Raw genomic sequence first — 19,438 nt, 5'->3', positions numbered from 1 at the left:
GTTCACTGAAATTGTCTCTATGATATCACAGACACATGGAATTGTATCTTGCTTGGTTTCTGAGGGCACCAGTCGATGCCAATAATTTCCCGTAGGCTCTGAGGAATATTCTGAGATTCTGTACTCTGAACTTTGCTTTCTAGTTTACCTTGCATCATCAATTTATTCAATCAGACCTCCTTCCTGTACCTTTTGGCAGCTACAGATCTTCTGACAAATACAGACAAGTCAAAACCAATGCCAACTTTGGTTTCTCTTTTGCAACTTTCTCTTGGCACAAATCTTCTCATGAGGACCCTGTTAACATGCAAACATCTGCCATCTGTTTGAGCATATACTGCCTTTCACGAGTTGAAATGGTCTGTAAGAGTACTTTGACCAAGAATCAACTTGCAGTTAATTTCCAGGTCTAGCCTCAGAAACAAATATCGGTTTTAGTTTTTTTTTAAACAAGTTGCTGCTCACAGCTCAGTGGTCACCTTCAGCTCTCCGCTCATTGTTCACAGCTCCAAACTAGAAATAGTAAAAAGAAGATCTCAACAGGGGATAAACTGTTATCTTGAGTTAAAATTTCAAGATTGTATATTTAGAAAGCTGTGCTATGGATGTTTGTTTTATCTTCACTTAAACACAATTATGAATTACATTGACATGGAAACTAATATGGTTCAGCTGCACTCATTGAACTTTTGCGTTCTGGTCTTTATCTTGGCAGCAGTAAAGGTGTCACAAATTGACTTGAATTTCCCTGATTTGAAATTAAGTGGCCAGAATTTCCATTCAGTCATTATTTGGTGTCCTGACTGAAAAATATTTGTGTGGTCATTGTGAAAATTATGGTATAGTATTTATAATATGCTCTAGATTTGAATAAGTTGGTGTTTGTGATTTAGGTTTACATGTGAAGCATGTTTTCCCAAATCACTCCTAATAACTGTTGCTATCTTTAATATTTTTTGGTGGGTGGGGGGGTAGAAATGATTTGTATGTGGAAAATGCAAAAATTGAAATAATATATATTGAGAATTTTATGATTTTTATATAGAGTTGCTTTAACCAGGTCAAAGAAATTATCTGTACCAGCGTCGGTTGTATCAAGAATAATGGGAAGAGGGGGATGCAATATAACTGCAATCCAAGATGTTACTGGTGCACATATTGATGTTGACAAGCAAAAAGACAAGAATGGAGAAAGAATGATCACCATAAGGTAATGTGACCTTCAGTTAAAAGGACAAATCATTCAAGTTGTTCCAGCTGTTAAGCTGTTAACTTGAGCTACTTCAAATTAAAGTCTTCGAACTGAAGGAGATCTTATGTGGTATAACTGATTCATTTTTATTATATTTTGATTATACTTATTCTTGTTCTCTTTCAAGTGATTACAGTTCATTTTCAGCTGGGAGTCTTAATGCACGATTGACAAAAAACGGATGAGTGTGAGCATATTTGTTATGGTATTGGATGAGTAGCCCAGGTGTGATGAGTTGTTTTAAAAAAAAACATGGCAAGTTGTGCAACTAAACACAATAAATGTGATTGTTTTGCTGTCTGACACTGGAAAACAGACTGTGAAGGCTGTGGGATTGTTGGACAAAACCTTAGTGTTTCAGGGAATGCAACCTGTGTCTGAAAATGACATAGCCCACATGCAATTCCAGTCATAAGTACTTGTCTCTTAATGCTCCAAAGTAGCCCAGAAAGGCTTTGTTAAAGCAGTTCTGACCCCATCGTCACTTTCTCAGGGCAACTAGTAATTTTTATTTTGTTAATGAGAAGTAGGCTTTACTGGTTGGACTGGAATTTATTGACTTTAACTATTTTCTCTTGAGAAGGATGTGGTAAGCCACCACCTTGAATTACTGCAGTCCATTTGGTATATGCATACTGCTTTAGGGAGGGAGTTCCAGGATTTTGAGCACAGCAAAGGTTTACCCAAATTGATTCCTAGAATGACAGGACTGACGTGTGAGGAGAGATTGAATTGGTTAGGATTGTAGTTACTGGAGTCTAGAAAATGAGGGGGAATGTCATGGAAACCTGTAAAATTCCAACAGGACTAGGTTAGATGCAGAAAGGATGTTCCTGATGGGAAGTCCAGAAACAGGGTCATAGTTTAAGGATATGGGGTAAACCTTGTAGGACTGAGATGAGAAATTTCTTCACCCAGAGAGTGGTGAGCCATTGGCAATCACTTCCACAAAAAATGGTTGAGTGTAAAATATTGTGTTTCCAAGAAGTAAATAGATATACTCTTGTGACTCTAGGGATATGGGGGGAGCATGGCATTACGTTTGAGCATAATGATTAGTCATGATCATTTTGAATGGCAGAGTAGGCCGTTCTACTGGTGTTGAATGATCTAATCCTACTCTTATTTCCTATACTTCTGTGAGAGAGAGTTTGAAAATAGATATGCATTGGGAATTGGCAGATGGTGTTCCCATGAATCTGCTGGCCTTGTCCTTCTAGATGGTAATGGATTTGCAAATTGTGGTTTGAGGAGTCTTGGTGGACCTGCTACACAGGATCTTGTAGATAGCAGGAGTAGTGTGTACTCTTTTGGTAGTAGGATGAATGAATGTATGTGAATGTGGCACTAATGAAGCGGACTGCTTTATCCTGGATGGTGTCAAGCTTTGTGTAGGAACTGCGCTCATCCAAGCAAGCAGGGAGTTTTTCATCCCATACCCCACCTGTGCCTTGTGGATAGTGAGCAGTTTTTCTGGGCTATCAGAGGAGTTACCTGCTGCATGATGTAGCAACTGAAGAGGTTGGATTCGATCCTGAGGAGCTGCTGCAGAGATGCCCAGCAGGTGAGATGACTGTCCTCCAAAAACCTGTGACCATCTTCACCTGTGCCAGGTATGACTTCAACGAGCAGAGAGCCCCCACCGCATTCCCGATGACTTTGTTTTGTTCTGACTTCTTGATACTGCATTCTGTCAAATGTGGCCTTTGATGTCAATCTCACCTCACCTCACTGCTGGAGCTCAGCTATTTTGTCCATCTTTGAACAAAGACCGTAATGAAATGGGGAACTAACTGACTCCAGGGCAACCTAACAGAATGTCAGTAAGCAAGTGTTAATGACTTTTTCTGTAACTTTACTCATGATCAAGTCTAGACTGCTAAGGTGGTTATTAGTTGTGTTGGACTTGTCCTACTTTTGGCTTACCTGGGCAAATTTGGAGATTGTCACATGGATGCCAGTGTGGTAACTGTACTGGAACAGCTTGGTGAAGGGTTGCAGAGAGCAAGGGCTTCACTATTATTGCCAGAATGTTGTCACACCCCATAAAGCCTTTCACTTGTTTCTTGATATTACAAGAATTGAATTGACTGAAGACTGGCATCTATGAAGCTGGAAAGCTTTGGAGGAAGCCAAGTTGAATCAACGTGATATTTCTGGCAGAAGACAGTTGCAAATGCTACTGCCTTGTCTTTTGCACTGATGTGGTGGCCTCCACCATAATTGAGGATGGGGATGTTTGTGGAGCTTCCATCTCCTCCAGTCAGTTGTTTTAATTGTCTAATACCATTCATGACATGGTGTGGCAGAACATCAAAGCTTGGATCTGATACTTGTGGGATCACTTAGTTCTCTCACTTGCTGCTAATGCTGTTTGACATGTAGGTGGGGGGTCCTGTTTTTGAGCTGAACAAATGACGTTTTCAGGTATGTGCCTCGTACTGCTCTTGGCATGCCCTGCTGCACTCTTCGTTAAACCAAAGGTTATCCCTCAGCTTGGTGGTATTTGGTAGATATTCCTCTGCCAATGGGGACAAAAAAATCTTGCAAAAATAAAAGAACTGACTTCAAAATTAAGTGAACTCTGTATTCATTCAAAAATGTTGAGTACTTACAATAAATGTGAGAAGGATAGATTTGAGATTTATTCCTGGTGAGTCACTTAGTTAATCAATTGTGTGCTACTTAGTTGTTTTGTTTTTTTTCCTCCTCTTTAACAAGCCCATTTTTTGAGATCCCAATCGATTTGTTCTTGGTGTTTTAGCTGTTGTTATTATTTCCAATATCTTTTCAATTTTGTTTGGGAATTTAATATTTTCTTGTGTGCTACACCACCTAACTGTTTCTTTGTCCTGAAAAAAGATGAAGAAACTGTGGCTGGAAATACTATATTAATGCACTGATCACAATTATCTTCATTCTCTTCACAAAATAGATTTTTAAAAAATCTGGCAAATTTTCAGTTTTTGGACTGGTTATTCCTTGTCTTATATGTCATTCGGAACCTTATCCAAGCATATCTTGACTTATCAGGTGTGCACTACAATTATAAGCAAGCACTGATTTTTTTCAGTCTCTCTTGAAAAGTAATTATCTGAATACCAGTTATTCCCAACTGTTCTTTCCAATTTCCAAGGAGTAAAACAAAAATTCAGCACAAAGATAGAACTAATAGTAAGTACAAATGTATAGTCAATGATGTTCACATCTGATTAGGTGCAGGTTTTAAGATAATTTAGTATATAATTCATTAGCACGAAGTGCTCTCTAGAATCGAGTGATTGTTTTCAGTGCGCAATTGTTCTACATGCATTTCATCTTTCTGACGGGTACTTAATTTTATTTGGTTAACGCCATAAAATTGGATTTAGACTTAAATATTTGCTCGATATGCCTTTTATTCTTAGGAACTATTTTTTTAAAAGATTCTGACAAAAGTTTTGTAATTTAATCAGAGCCTTAAAATTACAAACTTGCATTTTTGAAAGATTGTTATTATTTGATTATTTTTAGTATTATTATATCATTTGCTTCCTAAAGTGCTTGTGTTTTCAAACCGATAAAAAATTATCCTGTGCGGACTAAAACATGTTAATATTTTGCAGTATTTAATCAAAAACTTGAATTAGTTCAATCTCTAACTTGAATATTTATTCAATCCAGATTAAAATTTACATTAATAATGTTCAAATGTATTAATTACTAAAATATCAGTAATGATGTGTGCATTTCTTAGCAATGCTGCCTAAAACTTGCTGAGGATTACTGGGTCAGTCTAAGTGCTGGAACTATTAATCTACCTCAAAACTTGCTCGAGAGTTTGATCTTTCCTGCTTTGAAATAGCATTCAAAATGGTCTGTACTGTAGTTTGGTGGCAAGTCAATTGTACTTTAGGATTGAATAAATATTCAGAATCTTTTCATTTATTTGCAAGCATAAATCAACAAGACTTTTTTAAAAAAAATCTCAGTGAAACTTTGTACTCGTTTCAGAGGAGGCACGGAATCAACGAGACATGCAGTGCAGCTGATTAATGCACTGATTCAGGATCCTGCAAAAGAACTGGAGGATTTGATTCCTCGGAATCATATTAAAAGTGTAATAGCCAACACGCGAATGGGGTCCACAGCTGCCACGACTACAGCTAGCACCACTACTGCAGGCCACCGAATAACTGTTTCAATGATGTCTTCCTCTGCAACAGCTTCACTGTCAACATCATCCACATCATTACAATCCATTAACAAATCTGGTAAAAACGTTGTGTCAAGCAATATGCGTCCTACATTTTCAGTCTCGCTTCCTTTGGCTTATTCACATCCACAGTTAGCACATGCTCTACTGGCTGCTCAAACTATCCAGCAGATTCGACACCCTCGGTTACCCATGGCACACTTTGGAGGAACCTTCTCTCCATCACCAAACACTTGGGGTCCTTTCCCAGTAAGACCTGTAAGTCCTGGAAGTGCCAACAGTTCACCAAAACATAACACAACGCGTCTCAATAACCAGGGTAGTAATATTATTCATCCCAACAGTGGTAGCTCAGCTATTAATTCACCTTCTGTGGCTGTGAGTTCTCCAACTTTCACTACACAGTCTCTATGTGTCACAAGCAGTCCAACTCCTTCATCAGTTAGAAAGCAACTCTTCACCTCGGTCAATAAACCTAATGCCATGATATCAGTGACTTCAGCTGTGACTAGCAATTCTTGCTCATTGCCTACAAGTTCAACTGTATCAGTGAGCAATGGGCAGCCGCCTACACCTCCACCCCCTCCTCCACTTGTTGCACAGCCTTCTCAACAATCCATGTCACTGAGTAAGAATGAACCATTCACCACCTCCATTGTGAAGGAAGAAGTGGCCACCACAGAACAGCCAGCAGGAAGCCAGTGTGCACATTCAAATGTCTGCAGCAGCTCTTCAGTCAACAGTAGCTCTGGGGCTATAGGAATACAACCAACCTCGTCACTGCCCAGCATTCTACCACAAATTCCATGCCGTAGTTCCTCTGATATTCGACCTACTTTGCCGAAGCCTTATATTTCAAATCCAGATCATGGATTAGTGGCCCCAAGCAGTCTAGCTTCTACTCGCCCCGTCACCATGTCAGCTTGCCCTAATGTTCAGACCAACAACACTTTACCTCAGTTAGCTGCCTCTCCTCAAGTATCTCACAGAATACAGCCTGGTGCTCCTTTCTATCCCCTAGTTCAGCAAGAACCACAATCAGTTTTTGTCCCAAACCCAGTTCCAATGGTATCTACCCAAGATCCTATGAAGCAGCATGGTGTACCTTCTCCGATGCAGCTTTCATCTGCACTCGGCATGCTGAATGTTTCACAGATTCACGCAAACCAAGGAAGCAAATCCTTGCCTCCAAATTTTGGCTCTGCAGCCCTCTTCAGTCCTTTCAACAGTTTCTTCGACAATACTCAAGTGTCCGCAAATCACGTGTGGGGAAGCTGCCCACTGCCTTCACGCCCAACGCAAGATCCAACGTTTAGTGGACATTCTAACTATATGGGCAATTCTGTACTTGGACAATTGGACGCAGTACTTCCTCATGATAATTCCAAGGCTCCCGGTTTCAGGCCACCTTCGCAGAGGGTGACATCAAGCCCCACAGGTGAGATTGACTGTGGATTTTATTGATATATTTGGTTAATTTTTAAAGATTCTAATTTAAACCATTATTCACAGTATTGTGTAGTAGCACCAAATAAAAATTCCAAACTTCAAATTGCTTGCTGAGTATTTCTCACTTTTATCTATGTTCTTATTTATTTTTTCTTTGTCTTTCACTACCTTTGTTTTAGTGGCTTCTCTCGTTACTTGTTTAACCATCAAGGCAGGACTTTGAGACTGGAGGAACAAATTTGTTTCTCCCCTTCATCTAATCGTCCATCACCCTCAACCTCAAGTTAATGTACTGCTTAAAACCTGATTGCTATAATTGCAAAGTTTAATCTGTGAGATTATTCATGATGTTTATAATGTTTAGGTAACAATTGATAAGTTATTTGTAGTTTTGTGGTCCTTTTATTAACTGTAACAAAATTAGACCATTAAATTGCAAGATCTGTAGAAATATAGAATTGTTAATTCAACTGTTTTTCTTTTCATTCTACTGGACAAAGGTATTGGGTTTGAGGATGGTGGGAACCGTACAATTGTTATCTAAACTTCATATCACCTCAGTAATTGATACAGATCTTAAATTAGTTTCAAGTTGTTTGTTCATCAAGCTCAAGTTTTCTTTGAAAATGGGCACTCTTAACATTATCCATGATTTATAGTTTGTGTTTAAAAGAATAAATAGGTGACTTCACAAATTAGCTGCAAGGTTCTAAAAAGGCCTCTGATTCTTAAAGCTAAAATAACACACACAATAATGCACTTTTTTTAAAAATGGCTTGTGACTTCAATAAGTTGGACTTCAGACATTCAAGCAGGTATTGAAGGAGTAAAATCTTAAGACCTCGTAGTTTCCAAGGGTGTTAAATTGGAGACAGATTGAGCAACCTTGATTTTAGATAGTCAAGGAGTGATCTAATTAAGATCTTTAAAATGCGTGAGGTACAGAAGAATGATTTGTGTGTCTTCTGTTTAATTTCCAAGAACAAGTGGGCATCATCCTAAAGTTAAATCAGCAAGGAGAGCAATTGGGAAGCACTTCCTCGGTGTGATGGAGATCTGGTGCTGTGTACATCAAGTCAATTGAAAGTTTGAAGATTAAGATCTAAAAATTGCTTGTATGGGAAAACTAGTAAATTATTATGGAGGCAAATATAGCATAAGTACAGATCAGCAATGATCTAATGAAATAGTAGAATATGCCAGAGGGGCTGAATCGTCTACTCCTGTTTCTTAGGCAGTGTCTAAGACATTTTTCTTGGAGTAACAGAAGCTTGTTAACATGGTATGTTTATGGCATGCCAGTAATGGCTCAAGAGATTAGGATAAAGTTACTTTTTTAAATTAGTTCCTTTTTAGTTTGAAATGATGTGCATGTCTGTGCTTGCATTTCAGTTTTTTTGGAAGAGTACAAATACTCTACCTTTTTTTAAAATAGAGACACTTTGGTGAGCACTACTCCCAGTTTAGATTATTACCCCTTTATTAAAGAGAAATGTACAAGTTATAGATAAGTCACTTTTTACAATGTGCATTTCTCAAATATTCCATTTCATGTGATTTTTTTTAAAAATGTTTTTGAAGGAATGTCTGCTATGGACCCATCAGGCAATGCCATTTCTTCCTCTTCCACCCCATTGACGAGTTTTGCTCCAAGTATGGCTGGAACTCAGGTGTATGTACAAGGACCAGCCCCTGTAGGAATGCCTGCTCCTAGCTTCAGCAGACAACATTTTTCCCCACACCCTTGGAGTTCAACAACTGCTCCAGCTACATGTATGTACAAGCCAATCCTTTCTATATTTTAGTTGCGATTTTGGGGGTGGGAAATTATGCTCCTTAATGTAGGATCCAGCACTCATTTCATGCATTAAAAGTACCATTTTTACAACCTCCAGTAGGTCTAATCTTCCAAATTTAGGTAGAAAATTATGGTGCAAAGGTTGAAAAACAAAATGTTGAATAAATGCTTAACCAAAAAATATTATTAGCCCTGAGTCCATGGTCCCTGAAGCAGTGTAGCTTTAAAATTGTTTTGTTTGAATGCAAGGCCAGTTAAATCCAGATTAATCGCTTCTGAAAATGGCAAAATAAATGAATAATTTTAAATGTTCTGATGCCACTTTTATGGTATGAATAAATGTCAGTCAGGGAAAATTAATCTCTATTCTGATGACTTTACATCTTATTTATGTGGAAATTAAATTTTTGCAATCTTCAATAATTTCTTTGTACGAATGCCGAATACTTATTCTGCAGAATACATTGTATTACACTTTATGCAAATGTATAATGCCATGGGTTATTTGTACTGTACTGGCAAGTTCTAGACTGTCGTAACAGTGTATGTCGCATTGCACACAGGTGATGCTATCTTTGTGCACTGTTAGATGAAAATATTAAGTGATAGTTATTCTTGTGCAGTTATGTACTTAACCTCTGGCAAAAGTTAAAAATGAATTTAAGATGCGGAGATGAATGACATGCTGTGCTTAACATTCATTCTAGCCAATAGGAGCACTAGTGTGCCAGCCTCAAAGCAGTGAGCTATTAAGCAATAATTTGCAATTATATATAGTGCTGCTAATGTAGTAAGAAGGTCCTGCTTTGCAGGAACTTTGAGCGAAACTTTGATAAAGTTGATGATTGTCCTTACATTTTTTTTTAAAAAAGGTGGAGATGAAACACATTTGAAGTGTTGTACTTTGCTATCTGATTACTCTTTTTTTCAGACGTGGGCTGCTCCTGTGCCTGATGCATGCAAATGTCAGAAGCAATGTATTTGTAAAGCTCAAAGCAGAGTTTTTGATCTTGGGGGTTGCTCATGTTTTTTCTGGGATCCTTATTCAAAAAAAATGTTTATACTAAGAAGTATGAAAAAAAATTATGCTTGAACACCATCCCTTGCTCAAGTTGCCAACATTTGATTTGATCATTCCTCAGCTGCTTGATTCCCATGGATATTAAGCAAATTAAAAGATTTCCTATCCTGTCTTTGTATCCATAAGCATTCACTTCCATCCTTAACCAAATGCATAAATGTGTTTCAAAGAATTGCAGAGTGCCTTGTGGTGATTAATTTGGTGTTGAACAAGTTCAACATTTTATTAAAAACTAAGTTTTTTTTACTGCATGACACACTTTGAGGCAGTGTTGAAGCAAACAGCATTGAATCACGAAATAAAACTAAACAATACTTGCACAAATATATTTTCAGCGTTTCATTCATTAACATAAATTTTGCATATCAAAATGATTTTTTCACATTTTATCTGCTGCTTAAATGAATTGCAGAATGTCTAAATGACACTTGCAAGAGAAGTTTGGCAGAAGGACTTCATTGGTTGACATGTTAATTGCCTAAAGATCTGAACTTTCTCTGATTTTTAAATTGGAGAATAAGAATCAAAATCAGTAGTTTGCATATGCTGCATGACATTCAGTGTAATATTTGAAAAGGAAGCCTCATCGACATTTGAGTTTAACTTGCACTTCATGTGAGACTTTTCTGTGGTTCAGAATATATTGTGGAGACATAATCTGTTTCTACAAACTACTGGATGTAATGTGAATTGTAATTTCCCTGCAGGTGAATCTCCTCCATCAGTCTCTTCCGGAGCATCTTCACCTTTATCTGCTGCTTCTGCCCCTCCATCTTTGGGCCAATCAAAATCAAGTAATGCAAACCAGGATCGTAAGGTACCACCACCTATTGGAACAGAGAGATCAGCTCGCATTCGGCAGACTGGGTCAATGACTCCACTTTCCACTATGGTGGGTAGTAATCTGACAACTCCTGTCGGACAAGGAGGAATCTGGTCTTTTGGTGTCAGCAATAATTCAGGTGAGGTGTTAAAAATGTAGTGTTGATAAGCTTTATAAGGAGTGTATTTGTCAGAGCTGTGTGTCAAAGCTGCAAATTGTTGCCATTTTCTGAGAAGTAAGATTTTTATTTCAGATGGCATATCTGGCTGGTCCCAAGGTGTGATGGGTGGCCACTTAATGCATCAATCAATGTCAGACCCAGCTTCATTTTCACAACACCAGACATTAGAAAGAGATGATACTGGAATAGTGGCACCTTCAAACACGTTCCATCAGCCAGTGCCAAGCAACTTCATGGATTATAACAAGGTTAGTGAAGATTACTTTGCTTTTATTTCAACAGAGCACTGATATCTGATAACAGTAGTTTATAAAGTAGTCAAATCTGCAACAGTGAATGAATGTTTCTCTTGGAGGCTGAATTAATCTTTGGCGAGTTTTGGTAGGGCATGTTGCTATAATGCACCTATATATGCTTTTTGATGAAGTTGTCTATTGTAATTTAAAAGCTGAAACAATGGCATACAATTAGTGAAAAAAGGAAACCAAATAGCTGGGAATACTCAGCAAGTCAGACAGTTTCTCTGGTGAGAGAAACATTTCCTGTTGATAAGATGAAAGATCACTGACTTAAAACGTTGACCCAGGTTGTCCAAAAGAAAGATGGTCGTCATCACAGTATAGACAGATGTTGCATGTTGGGACCATGCAGAAGTCAGTGTGGTTGACTCTGGGAATTGCCTTGGAAATTGCAACTTTGGATGCACAGTTACCGAGTATCTGAAACCCTCTGAGAAAGTTCCCAACTCCGAGTTAGAGTTTGGATGATTCAGAATGACTTAATTGGTGTGTAGGAAAATTCAAAGGGATTAACCTCCTGGTGGGGTTTTAAGAAGTAGATTTGAAGAGTTTGAAAACTTTGGGGACTTTTGAATATTGGTGAGAGCATAGATGAATTCAGCTAGGACTTGAAAGTTTTTCTTCATGGGATGTGGGCATACTTGGGGTGAAGACGTCACTCCACATCCCCACCAACATACACCAATTAATTTGGATTTGTGTTCTATTGTTATTGACATCTTTGGAATTAGGTCAGCGTTGTCCACCATCTGCAGACCCTGCTCCTCTTGGCTGCCTCTGTTCCAAATAAAATAAATCCAACCTATCTAAGTTTTCTTTGTGGCTAACATTCTCCTTTTCTGACAACAACATTATGGATCTCCTGTGCATTCCCATTGCTCTTCTATGGTCGTTGCCTTGTTATAAGTGTTTACAATATTCTCACAGCAATGTGATTCTTTTTGTTTGTTCATATTTCCAACCATATCACCTTATTTCTCATATGGTGCACATGGCGGCCATTCACCCTATTGTGCTTGCACCGGGGTTCAAAGAAGAATCATTACCTTGTACCAGTCTCCTGTTTTTTTGCCCCCATATTCTTGCTCACTATTGCTGTCCAACTACTTATCCAATATCTACTTAAATGCCTCAATTGGATCTGTCTCCACCACACTTCCAGACAGTGCATTCCATGCCCTAACCATTCACTGTGTGAACGTGTTTTCTCACATCACCCTTGTTTCTTTTGTACGTCAAATTTGTGCCCTCTTGTTCTCTACTACTCTTATCCAGCCTACACATGATTTTAAAAACCTCCATCCTAGCTGCAGTCTGTACAATGAACAATGGTCCCAGCACCTTCAATCTGTTCTTATAACTGGAGTTTTTCTTACATAGGACCATTGTCTCTCCAGTGTATTCACATCTTTCCTATAATGTGATGCCTTTGACTGCATAATACTCAGCTAAGTTCTAACATGTGTCTTATACAAGTTCAATGTCACTTCCTTGCTCTTGTACTCTATTAATAAAGCCAAACACACTATAAGCTTTATTAATTGAAGTCTCCACTTGTTCTGACATCTTGAGTGATCCATGCACAAAAACCAAGATCACTCCGGTTTTGCATCCCCTTTTTAGAATTGTACTCTCTATTTTATATTGTCTTTAAATGTTCTTCCCACCAAAGTGCATCACCACCTTCTATTTTTCTACATTAGACCTTATCAGATACCTACCTGCCCACTCTCCCAACTTACCTATATCCTTTAGGGGTTTTATACTGTTGTCACGGTTTATAATGCTTTCAAATTTTGTGTCATCTGTAAACTTTGAAATTGCCCCATGCACATCAATATCCAGGTGTTTGTATATCTGGAAAAGCAAGGATTTCAATACTGACCACTGGAGAATTCACGATATAATCATGCAACCTTTCATCAGGGCTCTTTCTCTGCTGATGCTAACTACCCTATGTTTTTAGTATTTCATTTTTGGTTTTAATTTTGGTATTTGCAATTTGTTTTTTTTCCCCAAACTTCATGAATTGCTATCCATAGTTCAGTGAAAATTTCCAGCACAAAAAATGCAAGTTTTAAAATTTATGAAATATTTTCAGTATGTTGATAGCCATCTTTCAACTCTAGCACTGAAGTTTGTGCTGGCAAAAAAAAACTAACACCTTTATAGCACTGCAAGAATGACTCCACTCCAAATTGGCAGGTTTTAAGCATCGCAACAAAACTGTGATTTTTAATTCAGTTAGAATAATTGTTTGAACAAAGTCTACCTTTCTTGCATTGTTGGTTATAAACATGTTTGCATGTTACTTGATCAATTTTTAACCACACAGTACAAAACGTTTCATAGACAATTGTTTAATGCGGATTACTTCTATTTAATGCAGTAGATGGGATATCTGAATCTATTGCTGTAAATGTATTCTGTTCCTTTTAGTGTATTGATTAACATGAGCTTTTAAATAGCAAGTTTAGTCTTGTTTCCATTGGAAAATAACAAGTACTCATTAAAGCTTTTTCTTCTTTCAAAATCATTGTGTACTTATGCTTAGAAACGGTTAATTTTTACTTGGGTGATTAACTTCCCAAGATTACCATCTACTGGCAGAACAAGCTCAAGGGGCAAATAGTCTGCTTTTGCTTGTAACTAATGTTCACATTTACTAACTTTGAGGCACCACAGTCGAATATGTTGTTTAAAGTCTGTTCATTCATTTGCTTTGATTGCATTCCATGTTGACAAAAGCAAAGCAGGCTCCACATTTATACTCTTGATATTAAATGCTGACCTTCCAGATAGGAAAAAAAATTACAATATTTAACATAAACTGATAGGTAATTACCAGCTTTAGGCATACTAAAGAACATATCAGTTGGCTTACAGCACAATGGTTTAGTTGTGATGCACCAATGATCTATTCTGTTTATCCAACTTCTATGCATGAAGAAGTAAACTGTTACCAACTAGGAAAACAATTATTGGAATGCTTCCCAGAAATGAGTAACCCTAATGTCTGTTGTCAAAATCAGAAAATAAACTTGATGTTTCATGAAACCTGGAACTATTTTCCTCTTAGCAGGGCTTGCCACTTTCCATGTATGGGAATGCTATGATTCCTCCACATCCACAGTTGGCTGATGGTCCAGGTGCTCCTCTTTTTAATGGACTTCATGCTACAGATCCAGCCTGGAATCCTATGATCAAGGTTGTCACAAACTCCTCTGAGAATGCTGACCCCCAACAGGTGAGAAATTAACAAGAACTTGGTGAGCTCTTTTAACATGAGGTGGGAGTGATATGTTGATAGAGTCAGAGCTTTGCAAGTAAAATGAAGTTTTTCTTTTTTAAAAAAAAAGGCATTGTGCAACAAATTTCTGTTCTGAGCCATGTCAAGTTGTTACTACTTGTCTCCCACGTGTCTTATCCTCCAGTCTGAATTTTCACCAGATTTTAGAATCCAGCTTTATGACAGGCTGGAATTTGCCCTTGTCCACTTTGTGCACCACTCAGTTTACATTTTTCTTGATAGTTTCACTACACACTTGTAGCTCCAGTTGGTTTCTGCATCCCAAATGTTTTTCCTTCCTATGTCTCACAGACACCTTTTCCTAAATTCCATCCTATAATCTCACCGATATGTTCTACATACAATACCTCGACAGTTGCCATCACAGAATCAACTTTCACACACATGTTGATGACACTTTTTTTTTATGTTCCACCAATATTTTAAAAATTGTTTACCTGATAAACATCTCATCATGGGTGAATTAACATTTTCCTTAGCAACTGCAGTCAGTTCTATTATAACATGGTAGTTCCGTTCTCGTGTTATAAGAAAATCGCGTAATAGCATTTAAACTAATGGATCAGAATTGCATTATAACCTATACGCGCTTTAAAAGTTCACACTTTAGAAAGTATCCCCAATTTGTCAATCGCGTTATAATGAATTCGCATTAACAGAATGCGCATTCTAGCAGAATGACCTGTATTGAAATAGCACACTTTCATCAAAAGCCTTGTTTGCACCATGTACGTGATGGAATATCTTTACACATTGGATATCTTGCTTACATTTGTTGGTAATTATGAGATGAGGTTAAGATTATTTTTGTCTTTATAAACTTTATTGCAACATTACCATTTGATTACATCACTTAGCCATTGCTCTGAATAATGTGTGCAGCAGAGAATATTTATGAAGTGGTTATATTGGTTTGCTTTGAAAGTTAGAACAAAAATTCAAAGAACAAGGAACACCAGTGTTTAACTGACTTGACAAAAGCTTCAGATTCTAAATTAAGCACACAAACGTCTTTGTATATGATCAGTGTGATTTCTTTAATTCCTCTTTCCTAAGTTAATGCCTTCAAATCTTAATATTGAAATGTGATTATATGGATTAATAGAATACAAAGGAAAATGCCTGAAATGTTTTGCGTATGTGGCAACATCTTTAGCAAGTTGGATGTTGCAAGTAGATGATTGCTACATAAGGGGGACTAAACGCAGTGTGGGTGACTGCTCATCAGGATGTTTCCACTTCAGTTTACAGATGTGACCCTGAATTTCAATTTCTGCCATTTAAATTATCCACCCCACACTCTGACCTCTGCAACCTAGACTTGCTAGTGAAATTCAACAGAAGCTCATGGAAGAGCATCTCATCTTTTGATTTAGTACTTTATAACCTCCTGGACTCAACATAAGTCCAATACTTCCAGATAAATGTCTCTGACCCTTTTTGTTTTTGAATGGCAGCTATTAGCAGGCTTGCAATTTCCCATTTGCACCATCGCCATGCATATCTTTTGTTTACTTGTCTAATTACATGTCCCATTGCAACTTTCTATTTCAGGTTCTGCTGACTTCCCCTCAATTACAGACTTTTTCTTTTCCCTCTACTCGACTAAGTTTTCTGTCTCTGTATTTGCTTCAAAATGTCTCATGTTTTCTAGTTCAAGTCATCAACCTGAAACGTTAGGTGTATTTTTCTCCGCAAATCCTGACAGGCAGCGCTCCCTCTAATTTATTTTCTCAGTGCGTGGAACGTAGAGGTCCATGTGTGGCAACAACATCTAAAACCAGCATGAATATTTCCAGAAGCTTGTGGCGATTGCACATTTCAAACTTTGCAGTAATATGCTTTAGTATTTGTGTTCTATAGCATTTATTTGTACATTTCCCCAATAAGGGTATATATGTCATAAATAAACATGTCGTTTTAATGAACTTCTGCAGGTGTGGCCTGGAACCTGGGCACCACATATTGGTAACGTGCACCTGAACCATGTCAACTAGAGGATGCAAGCATGCCCACAAATTCCTGACATCTTTCTGAGATTGAAACAAGATTGATCTGGGAAGAAATTAACAGGACAAAACTTTTCTGATGTGCCTAACTGAAATTCTGTGTGGGCTGTTACGCATGAACTTAATTGATTTACCACTGTCTATGAACAAAGTGATCACCTGCATAGCAGGTTTGGTTCTCTGGTTAGTTTAGCCATTTTGACTTAAGACTTGGGACAAACTATTCTTGTGCTGCTGGCTAAACAGTACTGTAAACTGCTTGTATGCAGCCGAGGACTAGATAATTATGTGAATTAATCCAGATGTTTTAGAGTGGTAAATACATGTATAATTGTTTACATACTAAAAAGGGTTAAAACGAGAGTAAATTTCATGTCGTATAGTGGCTCTACTTTATGTAGCCTGTATTAATGTGAAATATTTACCTTAATATTCAATAAAAATGAACAGTACCTCATTTTTTGTCATTATTGCTGGTGATTAATTATTTGGGCTCTTCAAATTATTGCTTACAATATATTTGGAATTAAAATTATAAATACAACTTGATGTTTTTTATTGCATGTTTCTAACATTTTACTTAAGGCAGAAATATACAAAACATTCTGATTAAGTATGTTTAGGTAGTACTTCAATTCTTGGGTATTTTCCTTCTGGTATAAGCTATGATTTGACAGTTCAGAAAACAATTTCAAATTAGTTTTTTAGATTATGGCTTGTGGGCATGAGATTTTGTTTCAACTATTTTCATATTCCATAAAGAATTACTAGTAATCAGCAGTATTTCTGAAAAACACCATTGACTGTCTGACTTGCATTAAAATGATAAGTTAAAGCATTAGTTAATGATTGTAGCCATGGCTACAGTTGAAACCCTACTTGTCTAACAGTTCCATGCCAGATTTCAGTGAGGATAAGACCAGTATTGATCATGAGAGCAAGTAATTTTCCTTTCACATCTTTACACAGTAGAAGCAAGAAATACTGTGGTGTTCTACTTCATGATACAGTATGCTGAGCTGGATAAGTATGTGACATCTAGACTTTGCTCACTTTTTAAAAAAAAAAGTTATTGTGGAACAATGCTGTTTTTAAAAAAAAAAGATTTAGCAATTTTAACATACCTGGTGCCTCCTTGGTGACTGGAGTATGCAATGTCAGAATGAAACTGGAATTTTAAATTGAAAATCACAAGATAATTTTGAGATTGAGATAAACATTAATGAAGTTGATAATTGAAGTAGACCATGATTTATATTTCTTACCACTTGCATTTCTTTAAGTAGCCAGATTTTGGAAACTAACATCAGTATTCTCTTCATGTCGGAAGTCAGTTTTTCATCCAGTAGGCTTGATTTTTAGAGTGCCCTTGTGAATAGATTACTGGATTTTAAAAACCATGTGCATAAAACCTGAGAAATGTATGTTTTTTAACAATTCACTCTCTCTAACAGTTAGAACCATGTCCACTATTTGTGCTTCCAAGATTCATAAAAGCTTAAAAGAAAGCAAGATCAGAATGGCAGATTTGGTCTTCTGTGAACATATAAATGTAATTGTTACAATTGGTTATTTGTATCAAGGGGAAAGAAATCAGAAAAATGTTTCTGTTTTTATCTGTTTGAATTAACACCCACGTAGACTTTGACTAAATATGCACACCCAGTTCAAGTAAAAAGTGGGAAATGTTCTTCAATTTCTTGGTTATCATCTTTAGGCTTGAGCAGGATTACACCAGACATCATGTTTATGGATACTTTTAATGGGGTGGGAGTCTTGTTTTTAAAAAAAAAGATTTAGCAATTTTAACATACCTGGTGCCTCCTTGGTGACTGGAGTATGCAATGTCAGAATGAAACTGGAATTTTAAATTGAAAATCACAAGATAATTTTGAGATTGAGATAAACATTAATGAAGTTGATAATTGAAGTAGACCATGATTTATATTTCTTGCCATAGTTTCCTAGATTCTCAGTAGTAGAGTGAACAGCATGATGTACCGTCTCCATCTGAAGAATTTGCAGGTCTTCCAGTCCAATTTTAGAAGGTATGTAAAATAACTTTGTTCAGACTACGTTCTTTATTGTTTGAATCTCTAAAACTTGCAAAATATAGCTTTCAATCCTTCATAACGTTTGGGAAGATCTGGAAGCGATTGAATTCATTAAGTTCAGAAACTTGGGTAGAAGGTATTTGTAATATGTAGGAAAAGGAGTAGGTCATATATGGGGTGGAGGGGTGGTCCACAATTTATTAAAAAGGCAGCACGGTGACTCTCAGCGCCAGGGATCCAGGTTCGATTCCAGCCTCTGGAGACTGTCTGTGTGGAGTTTGCACCTTCTCCCCATGTCTGCATGGGTTTCCTCCGGGTGCTCCGGTTCCCCCCACAGTCCAAAGATGTGTATTTATATGTGAATTGGCCATTCTGAATTGCCCATAGTGTTCAGAGGTGTGTACATTAGGTGCATTAGTAAGGGATAAATGTTGAGTAGTAGGATAGGGGAATGTGTCTGGGTGGATACCCTTCATAGCGTTGGTGTGGACCTGTTGGGCCAAAGGGCCTGTTTCCACTCTGTAGGGATTCTACATCGCTATCGATATAAGTACAGGAAAGTGTTGAGCTTATTTTCTGCTTTTTGAAATATTGAATTTTATTGAATGTTTTTGTTAGCCTTTGTAAATTTCTGAAAGGTACATTTCCATTCCAAATTTAGCACTAGTGCTATATTGATAATGTGTAGATCAGTTCTTCGGTCTAACTGAAACTTAGATTTCATAAGGAATTGAGAAACTTTTCAGGATGCTCACTTCCCTGAAATATTAAACCAAATTCTGACTCCAGAATCAGGCTGATTTTAGATTTTCAAAGCATATAGAGTCATAGAGATGTATAGCATGGAAACAGACCCTTCAGTGCAACTCATCCATGCCAACCAGATATCCTAAATTAGTCCAGTCCCATTTGTCAGCAATTGGCCCATATCCCCCTCAACCTTTCCTATTTATATACCCATCTGGATGCCTTTTAAATATTGTAATG

At 37.4% G+C, this 19,438-nt stretch overlaps 1 protein-coding gene across 18 annotated transcripts in view; it reads left to right on the top strand.

Moving 5' to 3' along the window:
• ankhd1 (ankyrin repeat and KH domain containing 1) overlaps nt 1–16,854 on the top strand; it is a 159,478-nt gene extending 142,624 nt beyond the window's left edge. For 11 of the 18 annotated variants that reach the window (XM_043703617.2, XM_043703624.2, XM_043703620.2 and 8 more), the window contains 7 exons: nt 1,046–1,210; nt 5,246–6,885; nt 8,478–8,669; nt 10,483–10,737; nt 10,852–11,027; nt 14,158–14,325; nt 16,326–16,854. In XM_043703617.2, coding sequence (XP_043559552.2) covers nt 1,046–1,210; nt 5,246–6,885; nt 8,478–8,669; nt 10,483–10,737; nt 10,852–11,027; nt 14,158–14,325; nt 16,326–16,385 — 2,656 coding nt within the window. In that variant the 3' untranslated portion in view covers nt 16,386–16,854. The remainder of the gene's footprint in view (nt 1–1,045; nt 1,211–5,245; nt 6,886–8,477; nt 8,670–10,482; nt 10,738–10,851; nt 11,028–14,157; nt 14,326–16,325) is intronic. The other 7 variants (XM_043703618.2, XM_043703634.2, XM_043703627.2 and 4 more) reach the window with 4 other exon arrangements.
• Nucleotides 16,855–19,438: the final 2,584 nt, after the last annotated feature.

Source organism: Chiloscyllium plagiosum, unplaced genomic scaffold (assembly GCF_037043375.1).
Source record: "Chiloscyllium plagiosum isolate Xiang-an unplaced genomic scaffold, Cpla_swu_hap1 HiC_scaffold_16, whole genome shotgun sequence".
Classification (NCBI taxonomy): Eukaryota; Metazoa; Chordata; class Chondrichthyes; order Orectolobiformes; family Hemiscylliidae; genus Chiloscyllium; species Chiloscyllium plagiosum.
This window is presented reverse-complemented; position numbering and strand designations above follow the sequence as displayed.